The 19,325-nt window shown below is 51.9% G+C and overlaps 2 protein-coding genes across 7 annotated transcripts in view; both read right to left on the bottom strand.

Annotated features, from left to right (window-relative positions):
- The window catches only part of WBP1L (WW domain binding protein 1 like), a 49,350-nt gene extending 40,648 nt beyond the window's left edge, over window positions 1-8,702 (bottom strand). The window contains exon 1 of one of the 4 annotated variants that reach the window (XM_085229214.1): window positions 8,557-8,702. In XM_085229214.1, coding sequence (XP_085085340.1) covers window positions 8,557-8,643 — 87 coding nt within the window. In that variant the 5' untranslated portion in view covers window positions 8,644-8,702. The remainder of the gene's footprint in view (window positions 1-8,556) is intronic. The other 3 variants (XM_003208134.5, XM_085229216.1, XM_085229215.1) reach the window with 3 other exon arrangements.
- A 2,184-nt stretch (window positions 8,703-10,886) lies between these two features.
- On the bottom strand, window positions 10,887-15,119 carry SFXN2 (sideroflexin 2). Of its 3 annotated transcripts, none has more exons than XM_085229069.1 (12): window positions 14,962-15,119; window positions 14,072-14,276; window positions 13,644-13,814; window positions 13,134-13,232; window positions 12,920-12,995; window positions 12,760-12,845; window positions 12,373-12,433; window positions 12,223-12,289; window positions 12,053-12,102; window positions 11,932-11,981; window positions 11,694-11,741; window positions 10,887-11,580 (listed from the first exon to the last, which is right to left on the bottom strand). In XM_085229069.1, the coding sequence occupies exons 2-12, from the start codon at window positions 14,230-14,232 to the stop codon at window positions 11,481-11,483; spliced, it is 969 nt and encodes a 322-aa protein (XP_085085195.1). In that variant the 5' UTR covers window positions 14,233-14,276; window positions 14,962-15,119; the 3' UTR covers window positions 10,887-11,480. The 3 variants fall into 3 exon arrangements, with proteins under 3 accessions (XP_085085195.1, XP_085085196.1, XP_085085197.1); XM_085229070.1 differs by having other exon boundaries at window positions 14,072-14,382; window positions 14,962-15,112; XM_085229071.1 differs by lacking the exon at window positions 14,962-15,119 and adding an exon at window positions 14,808-14,949.
- Between the last annotated feature and the right edge of the window lie 4,206 nt (window positions 15,120-19,325).

Here is a 19,325-nt window from a genome sequence, read left to right as displayed (position 1 = left end):
GGCACTCTGAAGAGGGCTCTTCAGTAGGACACACACTACATAATTTGAATAAGAGGCTCAAAGGTGTTATTGGTACATACTCGCTTTAATGAAAGCAATGAATGCACGGAGGAACATCCACTGCCAGGCAGAAGCACTCAATACTTTCAGAAGGACTTGAGGGTTATCTGAAAGGCTGCTGGATGGAAAGTCCAAGCATGTCAGGATGGAGGTGTGCTAGCCCTAAAGAACCAGGCAGTCAAACCAGCAGGTCCATTTCATCACCTGAATGAAAGGCGCAATGTGAAAAGGCAGGAGGTGCTTGTTTGGAAATGGAGGGTGTCTCTTTGGTGTGCAAATATAAAACGTCCTCCTCACCCTCCTCAAACACATCAGATCACCTTACTCTTCAAAGAAAGTTTGGCTATTATAAAGGTATCCCATCCTCTAAGAACTTCAAACAGATGTCTGAGCCTTCCCAGCAGCTGAGCGGCTGGGCAGTTGAACTCATCGCTGCCAAAGAAAGCAAGGCAAGCTTGCGTGCTGACGTCCATGTCTAGGGGGCACTTGGAAGCCGTGCTGCCTGCCTGGCCACCACCCCCATGCAATAGAACCTGCTGGCAGCGTGCTCCCAGCTCCTCTCCCCTCCACTCTCCAAGGCATGTACAGCAGGCTCCTGTGGTTCACAGCCATCCAAAGGTTTTTGCTTTGTGGTTCACAGGTCTAGAAAACAGACTCCCCTGTTCTAAGCATCTGAAGATTTTTAAAGCCAAAATGCAGCTATCAAAACAGTCTGTGCAGCCAGTTTGGGTTCTGCGCTCACTTTGCAGAAGCTGTGTTAGCATTGCAGAGCTCTGGTTTCACAGCCTCGCTCACTCAACCTGCTGGTTGAGTCCCAGGCAGCTCTGCCTGCCACTGTCTCCAAGGGGAAGGCAGTACGTGAAACTCAGCTTCCTGACTGCAGAGCCAATTAACCAGGAGCTGCGAAGGAGGAAAAGCTCTTACTTGGAGTATTTGTCCTCCGTGTAAAACACAGCACATGCCATGCAAGGGGAACAAAAGCTGGAGCCTCCTGTTTGTCACATGTTGATGATTTACAGCAATGCCTTCCAGACAAACAGAACAGCTCCCACCTGAGCACAGCAGAAGCCAAGAACTATAAAACCATGTCTCAACGATTAGGTAAAAATTGACCATAGCACTGGAGGCCATTGAAAACCTCTAGACCGAAACCTTGCAGAAGAAAACCAGGAGTTTCTTGGTTAACTAATAACAGAGACCTGAAGGCTCTCAGTTAGGCCCCTAGCTGAAGATGGAAATTACACAGCATTTACACACCAGGTGCCACACAACCTTCTCATATTCTGTCCTACACAAAAACCCCACAGCTCACAGCATCCACCACCTGACATGGGGACAGTGGGATGAGAAATGTGAAATTGTTTGCTTAATGTCACACAGTAAGCCTGGATCAGAGCTGAAGAGCTCTTGCAAAAAGCAGCAGTGTCCCAAAGGAAAGACCCAGAAGCACAGAGTGACTTCTAAAAAATCATTATTTTTGACAATGTTTTTAAATTCATCATAGAAGGAAAAAAAAACCCTCTGCAAAACTAAAAAAGATGTTTTTTGTTTTTTGTTTTTTTCCTCCATATCTCTCCTCTCATTGAAAGCTCTCAAACGTGAAATGCTTGCTCTTGGGGCAGGGAAAAAAGCTGACACAAAAGTCGAGTCAGACCTGCAATTAACACATTAATGGGATGAACTGGGTAAAAGCAGTATTTTTAAAGCCTATTCTTTTAATGAAAGACATTAGACATTAGTTCAAAGCATAAACAAGTTTTACCTTGCACCCTGTCCTGCAGGGAAGGAAAGTGCCTTCAGAAGAGCTGTTTGGCAGACAGTGTCTGTGCAAGGGAAGGGCTGGTGATAAGGAAAGCTCTCATAGCGAGGACACAAATAAACAAAATTTAGGGGCATTCATTTTGGAGTCTGACCATAAAATGCCACAAGAACTTAAAGTTTCCTATGAAAAGCAATGGAATGACAAGGAGAATCATTCCAGGCTTTCCTCGATGAAATCTTTCATCTTCTAATGAAAGGATGGTCCTTGGGCTTTGCAGGCAAAGGACAGACCTGGGGGCACAAAACTGGTTTGCAGAGCCTAACTGGTCTGTGATTACACTGGTAAGGCCTGGGAAGGACAAAGCAAAACAGCAAGAAATGCCGTAAAATAAACCACAAATTCAAGAGGAAAATTTAATAATCAAGTACACGAGATGGAAAAGACTCCTAATGGAGGCTCCTTTTCCCTACAAAAACATGAGGTGAACAAAGGGACAGAATAATCAATACAGACAGAAAAAGGAGAGAGAAATAAATTAAGGGAAAACTTATTTTTGCCACTACAATTTCAGGCAGGCTTTGTCTGAGTCCAAGTGTCAGTAAACAGGGGCAATCAGCAGTGACAGATGTCTGCAAGCCTGCTTTATCTCAGCTTCAGATCGCAGGAGGCCAAAGAGCCGAATGAAAGCTGTTGCTGAAGTTTGTTTCTCCTAAATAGGCAGAAGTCAAAATGACAAGGTAATCTGAAGACAACACAATGCACCCCCAACCCTCCTCCTCCTCCTCTTCAGCGTTTGTTGCTTGAAAAGCGGTCTGCAGCCTAACCAACAAGACAACCAGCGACAAAGGGAGGAATTCATCATGCAGGGCACCCAGACATGACTCATGACCTTCACATACATTCAGGTAGCTGCACTAAATGCTTTCCAAGCACAGAGCAAAGGTCCTTCCGATCCTATCTGAAGAATAGACTTTTCTCCCTGCAAGAAGGAGTGAGGGGAACACTTAAGAGTAACTTTCCCCATGGGTCTACAACAATTGATGCGCAAAGCACAATGAAGTCAGCCCAATAGCATGGCCTTGAAGACACGCTGCATTCTTAAAGGGTTTTTCTCAGCATTTGTAATGTCCCTGTACAATGCCCAACACCTCCTCCAGGCCCCAGGTAGCGTTTAATCCTCTTATTCTCCACCAGTCATTCGCAATCCCTGGTTAGCTCAACCAGCTAGGATTCATGTGCCCACAGCCAGTGCCACAGAGCTGTCAGAGGCACTGATGGATGCAACCTAACAGCCTGATCTGAAGGATCCAACAGACAGCTCCCATGTTGGCCATCACCCACCACCAGGGACTTAAAGCAGATTCCACAGAAGGGAAAAGTTTCCAAGTACCCAACTACTGATGCAGGATTAACAAATGAAAACTTATTAGGAAGAGTCAGGACACAAGAGAAAAGAGCCAATCAGTTCTGCTCATTAAAAACCCTCTGCAATGCCTGTGGGCATACCATCCATGTTTGAGTTTCCCCACTTTCAACAGGCAATGCTTGACACTTTTTGCACAGGGAAAGCTCAAGATTCCTGCTGAAACCCTTCTTCGCCACCATCTCTACAGCTCATCAGTCTGCAGTTCTGTCTGCAGTTCGGCCAGCAGGAGACCAAAAAAAAAAAAAAAAAAAAAGGTAATTCTGTAACCACTAGAATTCCTATCAGTTTGCTCCACGAGGCTGATTGACATTGCAGGCCAGCAAATCAAACTATCAAACTCCAAAGTGAAGCTTTTCCCAAAGCTAGGGTGCGCATCCAGTCCACTGACCACCAACTCACAGATTTCCCTGTACTCAATAAGCTAGCAAGATCAGGCACGTGATGGAGCTGTACGTGTCCCTGTTCATTGCAGGGGAGTGGGACCAGATGGCCTTTAAGGGTCCCAATTCTAAAGATTCTATGATAAAAACCACATCACCACTAGTGATGAACTTCCATCTTATAGCAATGCAAAAGAATAAAGAGGAACGAAGGGAGAATTTCTTCAGGTAAAAGCTTTCCTCTGCTTATCCTAAGGATTGTATCCATGATCCTCACAAGGGGCTCTCCAGCACTTCCCCAAACCCAACACCCCATGCCTTGTACATATTGGTTGTAGCTCACCATACCTGCCCACCTCTTTGCAGCCCACTAACATCAGGAGGTTGGCAGTACATTAAACGGCAGAAGTTTCCTGAAATCATCCTGAGGTTCCACGCTGCATGGTTGCTTTCTTCCAGCTTGGAAGCACAGACCAAAACCTGACCATCAGGTTGGCTGCATCACACAATTAGCACATTGCCTATTTATGAACAATTGCTCTTCCATGATTGTCTGTCACTGGTCTGGACTCAACGAAGTGTTTTGAGATGTCCCTGATATTCTGGGTCCTCACAGCCCCATCAGTAGTCCGCCCAGACTTCTGGGATTCATGAACCCACTAAAACAGATGCCAGACAGAAGCGTGTACAGCCATAAAGTCACTTGTTAAACACATTAACAAGGAGATTCTTATGCAGCTAACCAGGAAGGGTTCCCTAGCTACCTCTTACCTTGTCCCCCATAGAATAGGGCAGTGCGAGTCACAGGAACACCTCCAAACAAACCTGCATGCTGTCAGGAGACAGAACAAAGGGCCACCTGCAGCAATGCGTTACCAGCACTCCAGGATACGCCTGACAAGGACAGATCTGCACAGGCACAGCCAGGACCAAAGGGCACAGCACAGACTGTGGGACCGGTCTGTGGCACGATCTGTGTGCCAGACCGTGGGACTGAGGATGAGGCCAGAACATCAGCCCATCACTTTTGGCCTAAACAAAACACCCTGCTCTCGCCTAGGGCACACAGGACACTTTCGAACCAGGCCTTCCATCTGCTGCACAGCTGTAGAGATGCAAAGAGAAATTCTTACAGCACTGTGTGCGATCGTGAGGGCAGCTCACAAATGGAAGAATGTTAATCAGTGTGGAAGCATGCTATCCAGATGAGAAACTAAGCACACAGAGGTGTAACCACGGTGGTATGAGCAGCCCTTAATTCAATCTGCACAGTTATTTAGTGGCTCTGCTCTGAGTAAGTACAGGCCGTACTTTGATCTCTGCTGCCTCCTGCCAAAACTGGGGAAATCAGCAAGCCAAAAAGCAAGAGTCACAAAGATACTTCAGCAGGCAAAATACAGCTCTGGGGTTGTATAAGCAGTTCTTCTCTTGAAGGACCCACAGCATTTCAGGAGGCACCAAAGTGCTATTGCAACTAATTACCTATACATTAACTGAAAAAAGCTGGTGCTTTTGAGATGGGTCTCTCTTAGATGTGGATAACTGAAGCTTTGCTGCTCAAACACTGCCTGAAGTGATGCTCCTAAAGAGCCCCAAGTGCTGGCAGGTCTGGTCCAAGCCTGGTAACTTCATGTGCAGTCACAGCCAGCACAGCCCTGAGCACAAACACTGTACTAAAGGGGTGTCAGATGCACCAAGTCACGTCAGGCCTGTCCTTGACACAAGGCTCCTCTCTGCCACCCAGATGAATCATCTCTCAAGTCACAGCATTTCAAAAAACTCTTCAATTTGGAATGAAATGGGCCTTTAAGGAGATCGGTTTTTCTGTCAGATTTTGGCTCAAAACCATCTTATTAGAGAAAGACAGATTCCTCAGGCTTGCCACATAGTTAACATTCACTTAAATCTCTTGTTTTTAAAGAAAACAACAGTTGAGAAAACGATGTGATAATTAAGCTGCTTGCAGTGGGAAGCAGATGGCCAGTCAAATAACCTTTAGTCTGCCCTGTAGGGATGTACTGCAATAGAATCCGCAATAGAATAATGATTAATGCTCAAAGTTTAACACTACAAATTTGATCAAGCTTGTTTTTTAAAAGACATTTATTTTAAAAGACATTCTAATTCATTTCTTACTTCCCCACTTCCCTCTCCCTCACGCCGTGAGGACAGCTCACAGCTAATGCTATACAAGTGCAGCCATAACGGGGCAAGGCCAGATTTCTTTTTCCTGTGTTTACTCTGATCTTATTTTTGTTACACAACTGCAACATATCTTCCCTTAATCTGCAGATAAATGCTCCAATTCTTGTTAACGGAGCTTTGTTCTCCATGGTGAGCACACATGCAATGAGCAGCCACAGGGGCAGGTAAAGAACTTGGACTCAGGATTGGTCTGTGCTAATTATCTTCATTCTCCTCCACCTGCCTCCCAAAACAAGACTTCATTGAAAGAAAGGTCTTCTAAGATCCTCAGCAGCCTGGACTTATTTTAACCAGAAAAAATCAGACCCTCCTGCACAGTACACCGTGTTCTCAGCAATGTTTGCTCAGCGTGGCTAGGCTGCACAGCTCCACCTCCTGAATTATTTAGAGGACACATTTCCTGCAGCACCTCCCAGCCTCAGACCTCCAGCTCTGCAGGAGAGTATTCAGAGAAGCACAAATCCTGAACAAGCCCTCTCCAACAGCAGAAGCAAGCGGGGCGTTGCAGCTGTCTGAGATGGAGGTGGCAGCAGGCAGCAGTTACCATGGGCAGTGAGGGCAGCCATGGCCTGCAGAGACCAAGAGCTGAATGCTGTCAGAGGTCTAGCTAAAACCATAGGAACCCTTGGTGCAGAGATCTTCCCAGGCCAGCACTGCTCACCACTACAAGCCCATCACCTCCAAGGAAATCATACTCTACGGCAACATGAAAGCAGACAAAGTTTAGTTACATTCTCATTTCCCAGATCACACATTATTCAAATACATATATATACATATCCCACATTACTCAAAAACGACAGTTTTTGAGTGGGTTGCTGTCAATCTGTAGTATGCTGTGAGATAATACCAGCTCTTTGACAGACAGTCTAAGATCTAAAATAAACCACATTAGTTTTATATAGACAAACTATGAAAAGAAACGAGTAAGAGACACATCCATATCTAAATGCTCTAAAGAAAACACAGGCAGCCAAAGCTCTTCTCTCTCACCATCACGTACTGTACTATGCAAGACTTACTATTTTAGGACTTCTGGTGCACTGATTGGAGAGGATATCTACAAGTCAGATAAATGTATGAATACTTCCACACCCTTCTTTTTGCCTTCTTCCTTTTCTACTTCCATTTCCTTTCCTCTACCTGTTCCTTGACTAGTGCACAAGCTGTGCAGGGAGTGTCTTTCACAACTTTCAAGGCAGGTATAGTGATTTTATTAGCATTTATAGGGTTGAAGACTTTCGCAGCTTTTGTCTAGACAATCCTAGCACCTGGCTGCCGCTCATAGCTGGAACACCACAACACCTTGTGCCCACATACACATAGTTTGTAAATGTTGGTTTGGTGGTGGAGCAGAGCAAGCACTGGGACTTCCACCAGTTCAAGGCAGTTGAGACAACATGGAAAACACACGGTTCAGCACAACCTCGCAGCTCCCTACTGCAGCAAAGGCCAAATCACAGCAAGAAAATTTCGGACTGCACTACCAATTTCATGGTTGGACTAGATGATCTTATAGATCATTTCCAACCTTAATGCTTCTACAGTTCTAATTACAAAGTCCGTCTGGTACTCTCAGTGCCCTGAAAGAGCGAGATTTAAAACATCTGTAGTCAAACTCCTCGCCTCTCTGCTTGCAACAGAAGTCAGAAAGATTTTCAATGGGCGCCTTTTCCAGAAAGGACACTCCACACCAGTGTCCCAGAGAAACTACACACTGTGCAACCATAGCACCTGTGGTCTGCAGGCACGGATCTGTATCCATGAAGATTCAGGCCTTCAGTAAATTCCTTCACATAATCTGTGAAGGTTTAGATCTTCAACAGATACAAAATGCAGTTCCTGCCTCCTAAGCAGACAATCAAATCTGAAGGCATCCTGCTCAATTTATGTTGTGCAGAGAACGAAAAAGACATAATGACTCCATGAACAGCAGGTTCCAGGTTGTGCACGGGACACCTGGCCCAGCACAGTTGTCTATGAGCAATACTGAGCAAGGTGAAGGTCTATGGATTCTGCAAAGGGCAGTCTAAGAACACTGCTGGAGAATATCATAGCACAGGCACAATATTGAGTAAAGCGATGAAGAGCGAATGAACTTCTTCAGAGCCCTTTAGGCATGAAGAAGGCAATCAAAGCCTACAGAGACAAGGGCTGGTTCCCATCATCCTGGCTGAAACACTCTCCCTTCTTCCTTCCCATGAGGAACACGGTTTTGTGGGCATGGTGGTGACGGGCTGATGCGTTGGACTAGATGATCTTAGAGGCCTTTCCAACCTTAATGACTCTATGATTCCCCAACGCTGAGGCTCACCCCACACTTCCTACGCAACACCAACCTCCTTTGCCCGGGCAAGCCCCGCTCCCTGGGCCAGCCACCCCTGCCCTGTCACCTCCCCAGGTGACACCCGCACCTGCCACCGCCCCAGGCCGGTGCCCTCACCAGGGCTGCCCTTCCCCGCGAGGGCCGTTCCCTCCGCAGCCCCTCCTGCAGCCTACAGCAGTCCCGTCCCCACACTGCTCCTCCAGCCCCAGCACGGTCCCAAACCCCGCTCCCTGCACCCCCAGCCCTATTTCAGTCCCAGCCTCGGCAGACCCCCCAGACGCTGCCCCCAGCCCACAATTCGCCCGCTGACAACCTTCGCCCCTCGCAGCCAGCTGCCGCTCAGGACCCCCCAGCACACACTGAACCCTCCGACCGGCGCCCCCGGGCTGCCTCCTACCTGGGCGGGCTCCAAGCTGGCGGGCAGCCCCTCGGGCAGCGCCTGAAACAACATCAGGGCCATGGCGGCGCGAAACCTCCTCGCCATCCCCCCCCACCCCCCGCTCCCCGCCTCCCCAACCCGACTGCGGCCCGGGACGGGAGCCGAGGGGGCACCCCGCGCCTCGTCCCGCCCCATCTGATCGCTGATTGGGCAGACGGCGCGCGATTTGGACGGCTATTGGCTCGATACGCCATCGGGCAGAACGGGGAGGGGCGGAGTCTGTTTGCAGGGAGCTGCCATCTTGAGTGTGGCGCGGCGGAGAGGGGGCCCGGGGTAGTGTGATGGCCGCCATGTTGTGAGTGGCGGAATTGGCTGGAAGACAGGTGTGGGCGCTGCCCCTTGTGCCTGTGTCTCGACGTGGCTTGCAGCGGCTGTCTCAGGCCTGTCAGGGCCTCTCTGGTGGTCCTAGAGCGCCCGTCCCCATCTGCTGGCCATGTCTTGTGGTGGCTTTAAACCTTGCTCAACCTCTCTACAGTGCACTCAGAGAGCCCCAAAGCCAAGCAGCCCACCCAGGCCTGGGAGTTCACCAGAAAACGTGTAGGAAGGTGGCTAAAATGGCCGCAGCAGCAGCAGGCAGAAGCAGCGTGTGCTGTCAGCTGCTGCTGATGTCAACAACATGCTAACCCCACACCAGGCCCTGAGGATGGGCAAGCAGACTGCAAAGCCACTTCTTCCCCATCATGGTGCCAGGCTGCGGCACTGCTGTGCTCCCAGCCCTGCATGCTCCCAGTCAGCTGTACCCAACTGCCATGCTTGGGTCTCACCCAGCCAGAGCTGGGGGATGGTCCTCATCGTCCAAAATGCAGCAGTTGGGTGAGGGCTGCTGAGGCTGTTATAGGGAGCGACAGTGAGAGAGGAGTGGCACGTGGAATGGATGTCCCACCACCAATGTGTCCCAGCATAGCCATCCCCTGCCTGGGCTTATCCCAGGTGCAGGTGGCAGCACTTGGGGATCACTCACAGCTCGTGGGTAGCATGCAGGCTTTGTGCCATGCCAATCCCGGAGTGTCAGGCAGCCCCCACAGGGGATTGGCATGGTGATGCTTGTGAGATGCTCTGATAACATGCTCAGAAAAGAAAAATAATCAATTTAGCAGCTTATCTCCTGCCCCTGGGATTTTTCAATCAGGGCAATACTTGGGGCACACCTAACCCTGCATCCCTGCAAGCGTAGGCCAGCAGCAGTTAACCCACTGGGCACACACCCTGCGTGCTTAACCTGGGTTAAGCACCTCCAGCAGGACTTGAGCAAGGATCTGGGGCTGCTGATCATCCATCTAAAGAAATTTTGGTCTTCTGTGACTCACCAGCTCTGCTTGCAGACCAACAGAAAGTCTTTAGTCTGGTTGTTATTGAAAGAAGGTTGTAAACATGCTGCAGCACCAACATTTCAGCCATGCAGAGCTTCGATCCTTTTCCCATCCTGCCCTGAAATTAGAAGTAGGAAGGAGGCAAAACCCAGAGCATGGGACAAGCCCAGATTGGGAGTGACTCATCACTGGAGTGTAATTAACACCCGCAGCTCTTCACAAATAGGGCTGAGTCCGGCACTGACTTCTGCCAGTGAAGTTTCCTTCCTATTGCAGCAGTGCGATGCAGAGCCGATCTGGATGGAACCTGGCAGCACGGGGCCACACTGTCTGCAACCACCTGCCAGCCCTCCACATTGTTCCGGAGCTGTGAGTGGCAGAGATGGCACGAATCCTCCCGTAGACACTCCTGCTGCAGCTTAAAAACCTAGACACCCTGCTGTGCTGCTCTTGGACAGCATCAACCTGTGCAGGTCTGAAGAGGGAATCCATTGCTATGAGCTTGGTGGTTTCTGGCTTGAGGACAGTGCTGGTCAGCCTTGTACTCGTTCCAGCACAGACCAACCCTCTTCTTCTTGCCCAGTGCATCGTGTGAACCCATCCTGCTGCCCAGGACTAAGGGGAGAGGGCAGGAGATAGCAAGAGCTCTCCAAAGCTCTGTGGGACTTTGCATTACAAGCATCTCCGCATTCGCAAGCACGCTGGACGCTCCTTGGACCCAGCTCCATTCCAGGCTGCTGAATGTACCTTTCTGAATGTGCTCACAGAAACTTGGGGTGTAGGACAGGAGCAATCTCAATGTAGGAGTTCAGAGAGCAGTGATGTCTTCCTGTGGCACTCAACTCGAGAGACATGGTTTGTTTCAGGTGCAAGCAGAGAGCCCACACCTTTCCTTTTTCCAAGGCAGGTATGACCCATGTACCAGCCCCATCCAGGGAAGCAGGCACCCAAAGACCAGCCAAAAGCAAAGCCCACAGCTGTTTTAAAAATCACCATGTTTTATTTGCCAACCCCTATCTGTCATTTGCAGTGTGGTCTGTTTAAAGCCTGAGTTCAAAACCCAACGGCTTCGTGACCCTCTCTGTGTGAGGGGGGCCAGAATCAAGTGTTTCCCAAGTCCTTGGTCCCACCACAGGAACAGTGAGGCACAAAATGGCAAGGTGATGCCTGGCTGTCTTGCATGCTTAGTGCAGTGAGCTGATTGCAAAATTCAGAGCTTAAAAACAATCAGCTTTTTGTCTTTGGGATTGTGACAATCACAAAGTGAATAAAACCTGAACCTGAGAGCAAGGAAGGCACAGTCCTAAGCACTGGTCCCAGGACTTTGGTGTGCTCCCTTACACAGGGGACAGGTCCTTTCCCACTCACTGTGGGGCTCAGCTTTTGTAAAGAAGCCCCTGCAGCAGTTTAAGGCAGCAATGTGGTTTGGGGTGGGGAAATGGGAGATGATCCCAGTTCCACTCCCAGATTGGGTTAATGGGGGCCGCACCATGCATCCAAGCCCCACACTGGCACAGGGCTGGCAGTGGTGGGGAGCTGGAGGGGTTCAGTGGCTCCTGAGATAGTCTCTATTCACAGCCCTTTGTTAAAGTAGACAAATGGCACTTGGTCCCCATGCTTGGTCACGATGCTGTCCCGCAGCTCCGGCTCAAGGTCAGCCAGCGCAAGAGAGCTGTGGGGAGAGGGGACAGACACTGAGACCATCATCCTGTTCCTCTTGGGTGCCCATCAGGATGGGGAGTGAGGGAAGGAGAAAGGCTCCCATGGAAAGCCATGGATAGGTACCATCTCTGAGGGAACAGGGCACAGGCTGCCGGCACCATGAACAGCAGGCTGTGGGCAAAGGAGAGTGGGTGTTAGCGCTGGGGCTGCATCTCCCCAGCTGCAAGGTCCCAGCCCAGGACCCAATTTAACAGAGCTCAGGTTGGAAGGAAAGCAGTTTTGCCATTTCCGCTGGGTGGGGTCTTTTTCCAGAGTGACTTCAGGCATCCTCCGGAGCTATCTGGTTTTTTGAGATACTCACAACCCACCACACAGCAGGACCTGCAGCGGCGCGTGGAGAACCCGGATCCGCTGCAGGGGAAGAGCAGGGTCAGTCCCCAGCTGACTGCCACAATTCCATGCCCAGAGCAGCAGCAGCTCACCTGCATGAAGGGGAACTTCTCCAGCCGCTCCATGATGATGGGCAGAATGACTGCATGCGGGGAGAAGAGTGAGGGACCCCACCAGCCCATACAGCTCCATCAGCTCTGGCCAAGCTGAGAGCTGCAGGGTTGCAGTGTGGATCTGGCCCCCATCTTCATGCCGCACTCACTCATGCCTGGAGCTGCCATAGTGATCCTGGAGACCACAACCTGTGCAATGCCCTTCACCGCTGCTCTCTGCGAGCAAAAGTGGCTGCTCAGCCTTGCTGCTGTCCATGTGTCCCCATTCCCATGTCTGCTCTCCCTCCCAGAACACTCACCCTGGAGTGCCCAAGCTCATTGTTGTCCTCATCGGTCACTGAGATCCCATGGATGATCTCCCTGTGGGAACAGCAACACAGTGGCCCTGGGCTGTGCCACCCCTGAGCTGACGCTGCCATCTTCAGGGTATGGCTGACACAGGGACCCCCACCCCATGGAACACCCCAAAACTCTTTCAGTTCCAACAACCTTCCTGCAGCACCAGGACATCACAGACTCCAAAATTGACATCTTCACCCCAAACCCACCCTCCTGCTTTGTTTGATGCTGGGCCACCCCACCAGGGACGCTCTTCCAGATGAAGGGTTGTGATCACACAGATCCCATCCCACCTCCCCGGCCTCCCTCGGGGCTGGGGAGCAGAGGCAGACCCTAGGTGCACTCACTGTTGCCTCATCATTGGGATGTTCACGCAGTTGGCAGCAGCTACAGCTGCAAAAGGGACCCAGCGGGCGAGCAATGGAGGAGCACGCTGCAGGATGGAGGATGGGATCAGCAAGGGGATGGGATGTGGCCAGGTGCTGCTGCAACCCCATCCCTACATACCTTGGTGTAGAGGTTGAGTCCCACAGCAGTGGCCAAGGCTGTTGTGGTGGCCGTGACGTAAGCCACTCCTATTTGCCTGGTGATTTGCAACAAATGCATGGAAATATAAAATAAAACGCTGCCTTTAACACAGAGATCCTGCTCCTTTGGTGCCTGTACATCCTTTTGGCAAATCCCACAGGCAACAGGGGTCCCATCCTGGGGGCACACTCACGCCAGAGAGATGGGGGATGCGGCGTTGCGGTTGGTGTAGTTGACGATGGCATTGAAGGATTGGTTCACCCACTGCCAGAACACCACGGCCGGCACTGTCCTGCAGAGGGAAAGGGCATGGAGAGTGCCCAGGGGCCATCAGGGGACAGACAAGATGCCCTCCATACCCTTGTCTTGGTGTCTGCTGGGGGAAACTGAGGCACTGCAGCCTGAGGTCAGGGAGTGCAGTAGGGGCAGGACTGGAAGATGAGTGTTTGAGAGGGTCCTGCAGACAGCACAGGAGGCAGCACAGCCCTGAGGGGTTTGGGATGGGGACAAGATCCAGGGCTGAGGTAGGTGTCTCACTGAGGTGAGTGATTGGAGCAGCAAGCACATGAGGACAGAGGTGTCTGAGGGTGACCCACTCTGGGCTCCTAGCATTGTCTCAGGGATACCAAGGAGAGACATTAGTGCCCCTGGAGAAGCTGAGGGCTGTCCAGGCTGTGTCCCAACTTGTGTCCCCAGCTCTTACCGGTAGAACTGCAGCATGCAGCCAGTGAGGGCCATGCCACCTGGCACCTGGAAGGACATCCTGCCAATGAGGTTCATCTTCTCACCGCTGTCGGGGTGGAAGGCCGAGTCGTACAGCTTCTTGGCATACAGCAGCTGCTCCTGGCTGCTCCCCGGCGGCACCATCCCAGCCCTGCAAGCCCAGAGCCGCAGGAGCTCAGCCATGATAGCTCAGGGCTCCCAAAAACCCAATAAACATCCACAAAACCACCTCTGACGGATCATAGAATCATTTGAGTTAGAAGGGCCCCTTAAAGGTCATCTAGTCCAACTCCCCTGCAATGAAGAGAATCTACAGCTCAATCAGAGTGCTCAGATGCTGCACCAGCACATAGGCAAGGTAACAGGCACACCTCCAGCACCGCGCCGGTGCCACCAGCACACGCTCACCTGCAGCCTGCCACCATGGCCTGCGCCCGGTCCAGCTCCCGCTCCGGCACCAGCACGGTGCGCGGGTCAGTGATGTTGAAGAAGTGCCACAGCCGCCCCATGAAGGTGCTCTGGTCCCAGCGTGGGGCGTCGATGTCGAAGCCGAGGGGCACAGCAGCCATTTCGGAATAGTGCGTTGCCGTGGAGCGTTGCACCGGGTGAACTGCTGCGGGTTTATATTTAACGTCTGGGTTGGACTTTCAGCAGCCTCGTACACAAGGCACTGCTGCCGCCGGCCTCCAACGGTGCTGCTGCAATGCACTGCATTCTCCCTGCATGGGGCAGCCCTCAGTGGGTCTGCATCACACTGCCCTGCAAGTGCTTCTCTCTGGGTCACTTCACGGCATACCCTCCACGTGCATATTCATCCCCGCGGCACTGCACTATGCTCCGTATCCCTGCAGCACTGCAGGTCACTGGTAGTACACTACACCCTTCCATGCCCACACTACAAGCCCTAGAGCACCGTCTGCACCTCTCGTGGCATCGCACCCTCCGGTGCCCGCACTGCACAGCCCTACAGCTCACAGCATAATGCACACCCCCACGGCACTGCACTGCACTGCACCCCGACCACTGCACACACCCCCACGGCATGCTCCATCTTACGCTACCCTGCACCCCATCAGCACTGCATGCTTCCAATGGTGCTACGTCGCACTCCCCCCCCCCCCCTTGACACTGCCTCGCAGCGCACCGCTGACTGCACATCCGTAGAGCCGCACAGAGATCTGGTGACGTGCATTGCACCGCTGTGCACAGCATTGCTCCGCACTGCATCGCGCAGCAACGAATTACGCCGCCCGCGCGGCCCCACTCAACCCGCGCGCCCCAACCCCACGTGGCCCTACCTGCGCGGCCCACAGACCCTCGGCGCGCCGCGTGGCCGCCTTCAGCCAATCAGAACGAGCAGAGAGGCCGCGCCCACCTCCCGGCGGCGGGAGGGGAGCGAGCGCTCTCTAATGGGAGCGGAGCTAGAATCGGCTCCGCCCTCTCCCGCGGGCCGCGAGCGCGTTCCGTACGTCCGGCGGGAAGCGGTGACGCGGGACGTAGCGGCAGCGTGTGTGTGACGCAGTTGCCCATGGTAACCCCGCTGCCGCGCAGAGGATGGTGAGCGGGGCGGGGGCGGCGGGCCGGGCCCGGCGGGAGATCGGGGCACCGGGGGGGTCCGGCGGGAGATCGGGGCGTCGGGGGTGCCGGGGTGCCCATCGGTAGGCCGGGGGAGGGCGCGTGGGCCGCGTCGGAGGAGATCGCTCGGCCTTGGGGTGGTGTTAATTTGGGGTATCTGGCCCGAGGATCGGGTCCTGGGGGCTGTGTTTGCATGGGGATTGGTGGGTCCTCGATGCGGGTGGGAAGCAGAGCCGCAGAGGCCCGCTTGGCCCGAGGAGAGGCAGAAGGGAAGGTTGACAGAAGGGACCTGGCAATGATGGGGGCAGCGTTCAAACACCGAGTGCTGGGGAGGGCCTGGGGGCATCTGTGGGCGTGGAAAGACCATGGACGGGGCAGCCAGGGGGAAGAGGTGGTGGTGTGATGGTGACCCCAGCACAAGACATGGAGCTGTTGGAGCAGGTCCAGAGCAGACCACAAGGATGCTCAGAGGGCTGGAGCACTTATCCTATGGAGACAGGCTGAGGGGCTGGGTGTGTACAGCCTGGAGAATAGAAGGCTGTGGGGAGACCTCAATATGGCCTTCCCAGAGAAAAAAATGATGTGGGTTCCCCATCCCTGGAGGAATTCAAGGCCAGCTTGGATGGGGCCCTGGGTGGGCTTTGAGGTCCATTCCAACCCATCCATTCTGTGTTGGTTCCTGGGGGCTGCAAAAGTCGGGGGAGCTCCAGGAGGGCTTGCAGAGTTGGAAGGGCTGTTGAAAAATGGCTTTAAAAGGGGAGCTCAGTCTTGGCAGAGAAGCCTGGGTGAAGGAGCTGGGTGTTTGGGCATGGGTCGGGCTGAGACACTGCCCGAGGACTGGGAGAGACCTGGATGGAATGAACAGTTTGGGGAATCACTGTACCGTGCCAGTCACTGTTGTCTGGCTAGGATAGGCTGCTGGGATTTGGGTTTTCTGCTCTTGGGTTTTCTGCCGTGGGCTGGGGAAATGGGGACAGCATGGGCTGAAGAGAGAAGACTTACTGTGGTAATAGAGGAGTTTTGGTGCTAGTGAGAGAAAGAGATGATCCAGAGAGGAAAGGAATGCTCAAGCGTAGAAACAAATTATTTGAGAGGAACAGGGTTCAGTGAGAAGGGGAATTGGAGCCTCACTGCAAAGGGTCTGGTAAGGACAGAAGGCATCACTAGGAGACCAATGTGTGGTGATGGTGAAATGTGGCCTGCATCGTGTTAGGGTGAGGCTGAATTATAGACTTGGGTGCTGGATGCTGCAGTATTTGGGGTGGAACAGGGGATGCTGGTGGAGTCCACCAAGGACTGTCAGGAAAGAATGAGTGTGGATCAGCAGAGGGGTAGGAAACAGCTGTGGTGTTTGGGGAGCTGCTGCCGGTGTGCAGCGTGTGCAGAGAGCCCAGGCTGAGAGAAATGGGAAAGAGCTTCTGTAGGGCAAAGCTGTGTTTTGTCCACAAACCCTCTGGATTCAAGCTGGATTAATGCACAGGAGAAGGCATAAGTGAGAACAGTAAAGGCAGCTCCTCATCTTTGCTGAGTTAATTCTGGCTGCATCCCCACCTGCTGTACCACAGAGAAAGAAATTGAGATATAATCTGTGAGACCTGCTCTATTTTAGATGAGGTGATGATGGAGCTTGTCACACCAGGCACCAAAGCCATCACAGGATGGACATCTGCTGTGGAGATGAAGGCAGCTGCCTCCAGCAGTGCCGTGCTTTGTGGGACGCATTTTGGCCTGCAGCTGCAATCAGCCAAATCTGCTCTTCTGCTTTGTGATGTCCTGATAAACTGGTGTAGTTTGGGATCTGGCTGTAGTTAAGTGAGTGTTTTGTGCATGGGGAGGGTGGACTGGGTGTTTTCCAGTGCTTGTGTTATTTGGTGCAGCATTTTAATGCTTCCTAGTCTATTTTTCATTTTTGGGAGTTGTTTCTGGCGCTGCAGCCTCTCAGACCATGTGGGTAATGGATTGGCTGGGCTGGGTGGCAGGCTGGAGAGCTCTGTTACTGGCTCTCTGTAGTCTCAACTTTCCCTAAAACTGAATAACCCTCAGTGGCAGAAACTCTGGAACATCAGCACATACATCCAGGGCAGCTCTGCTGCCTGGGGGGTATGGAGCAGCAATCAGAACTGATCCAGACAGCCTGACATAACAATGCACTGCTTGCCATCTGAGCTGCCCATGAGCATGTTTCTGACCCATCACGATTGCGCTGGTAAGCACTGAAACCCTCTTCAGTTTTGCTTGCTCCTGCTCCAGTGATAAGAGGGTTAATGCTGATGTTTAAATTATTTCAGTGCTCATCCAACTGAGTAAGTGCAGAGGGGGAGTGTCTTGTTCTGCAGAGCATACCAGCATTTCTCACAGCTGTGAGGCAGGGGTGCTGGAAAGTCATAGGTGGAGCACAGAGGGAAAGATGAGCCATAAAAATGCATAGCACGAGAGATGCGTGGTGCTGAAGGCTTTGGCTCGGTTGAGCAGCATGTGTGCTGGGCTCACAGCAAGGGTGAAGGGAGATATTACATGAAAGGGTAAGCAGCCTTCAAAAGTTCTGGAAGTGCTGTGTGAAGCAGAGCTTGCGGCTTGCTTGTCTTCACCAAGTGAGATGGTATGGTACTGATGGATAACAGGGCTGGGGGACGACCTAAGTTTTTCTAAAGCTGTTGATTGAAGATGACATCACTGCATCAAAACCAGGTCTGTCAAAGTGTGGCCCCATTGTACAGCTGAGGAAACTGAGTCATGGAGTGCTTGGATGACACCAGGCAGACGTTGTGCAAAGAATGCAGTACTGACATAGCAAAACGTGTAGTCAAACATCTTCCTCCTGGCCTTAAGCTCCCATTTTTAATAAAAGCAGCAAGTATTGTTGCCTGCTGTAGGTGTACCTAATCCTCAGAATTTTCCCTTTGCCTCTTGTCTGACAGGGAGGCTGTATCAAACTGACTCCATTAAAACAAAACATTTTCCAAAGCTTTAGCAGTGCTCCGCTGCTCTAGTTTCCTAGCAGAGTTGCACATCACACATTTTTCATTTATTTACTGTTTGTGCGATGGTTTTATGGGAAACGATGTGCAGGGAGCGCAGTATATCAACAACTGGAGGAGGTTTCCAAGTACTGCACCGCTGGAGGGGAGACAAAGCGGCAGGCATCAGCAATCCCCTGCACAGGGCAGAGTGCTTCCTTGAAGTCTGCAAAGAGCAGAGGAGTTTGATTTTAATTATGAAAGGAGAATTCATGCTGGTGTTGGTTAATGCACCAAAACACAGAGTGCCGTGTGACCTCTTTGGCAGAAAACTGTGTTAGTAGGTTCGAGCTGGAAGAGCTCTGTAGGTGACTCGGCTCCATTAAATGTGGGATTTCAGCAGAGAAAAGAAAGTCTGCATTGAATGACACCATATGGTGGAGACATGCAGCAAGCAAATGATTTTGTTGGGAGTTCTGCCAGAGTAAGAAGTATTGAATAAACCGTGCTCAATAGATTAATTTACTTCGGTTGTGTTTCGAAAAAGACTGGGTGATTTTATGACCATTAGTGACATTTGCAGTTCTGCAGCCGAAGATAAAGGTAATCAAACGTCATTCTTCAGGGCACCAGCTAATCAGTGCAGTTGTCAGGCCGGCTCCCCCCCTCCAGCTGTGTGTGTGCAGAACCGCACGCTGGACGGCAAATGGAGCCTCAAAGATCCTCTGCTGAAAGCAGGAGACTGGGCTCAGCAAAACCTCTTGTGCTCCCCCAGGTGCGTGACTCCTGTGTGACTGCCTGCGAGCACCATTGCCCCCACTGCCTTCATCTGACTAGTTAGAAACGGTGAATTGCTGCTGCATTGCTTGCTGAAAGTCAGCAGTGAGCAGGGCTGGGCTGCGCTCGGGCGCAGAACAAGGAGACGTTCCCCCTCCGTGGTGAGAGATAACAGAGCGATAGGAGAGAATTTGAGGCAGGTTCAAACTTGGCCCCTTCACCACCAAAACCTCCTGGAGGACTGGAGGTGTGGCAGAGGCAGAACTAGCAAGAGAATCGCGGGCCGGTTTGTGGGCATTGTGTGAAGTTTCTCCCACGGTTGTGGGGAAGGCACAAGGAGCGACTGGAGGACG

The sequence above is a fragment of the Meleagris gallopavo genome, chromosome 8 (assembly GCF_905368555.1).
Source record: "Meleagris gallopavo chromosome 8, MGAL_WU_HG_1.1, whole genome shotgun sequence".
Lineage (NCBI taxonomy): Eukaryota > Metazoa > Chordata > Aves > Galliformes > Phasianidae > Meleagris > Meleagris gallopavo.
This window is presented reverse-complemented; position numbering and strand designations above follow the sequence as displayed.

Excerpts from the sequence above, each read along its gene's own strand:
- SFXN2 (XM_085229069.1), bottom strand. The coding sequence starts at position 14,232 with ATGGCTGCTGTGCCCCTCGGCTTCGACATCGACGCCCCACGCTGGGAC. Across the intron at positions 13,815-14,071 it reads GCCATGGTGGCAGGCTGCAG|GGCTGGGATGGTGCCGCCGG; the intron begins GTGAGCGTGTGC and ends CTGGGCTTGCAG. Across the intron at positions 11,581-11,693 it reads GCCCTGTTCCCTCAGAGATG|CTCTCTTGCGCTGGCTGACC; the intron begins GTACCTATCCAT and ends CTCTCCCCACAG.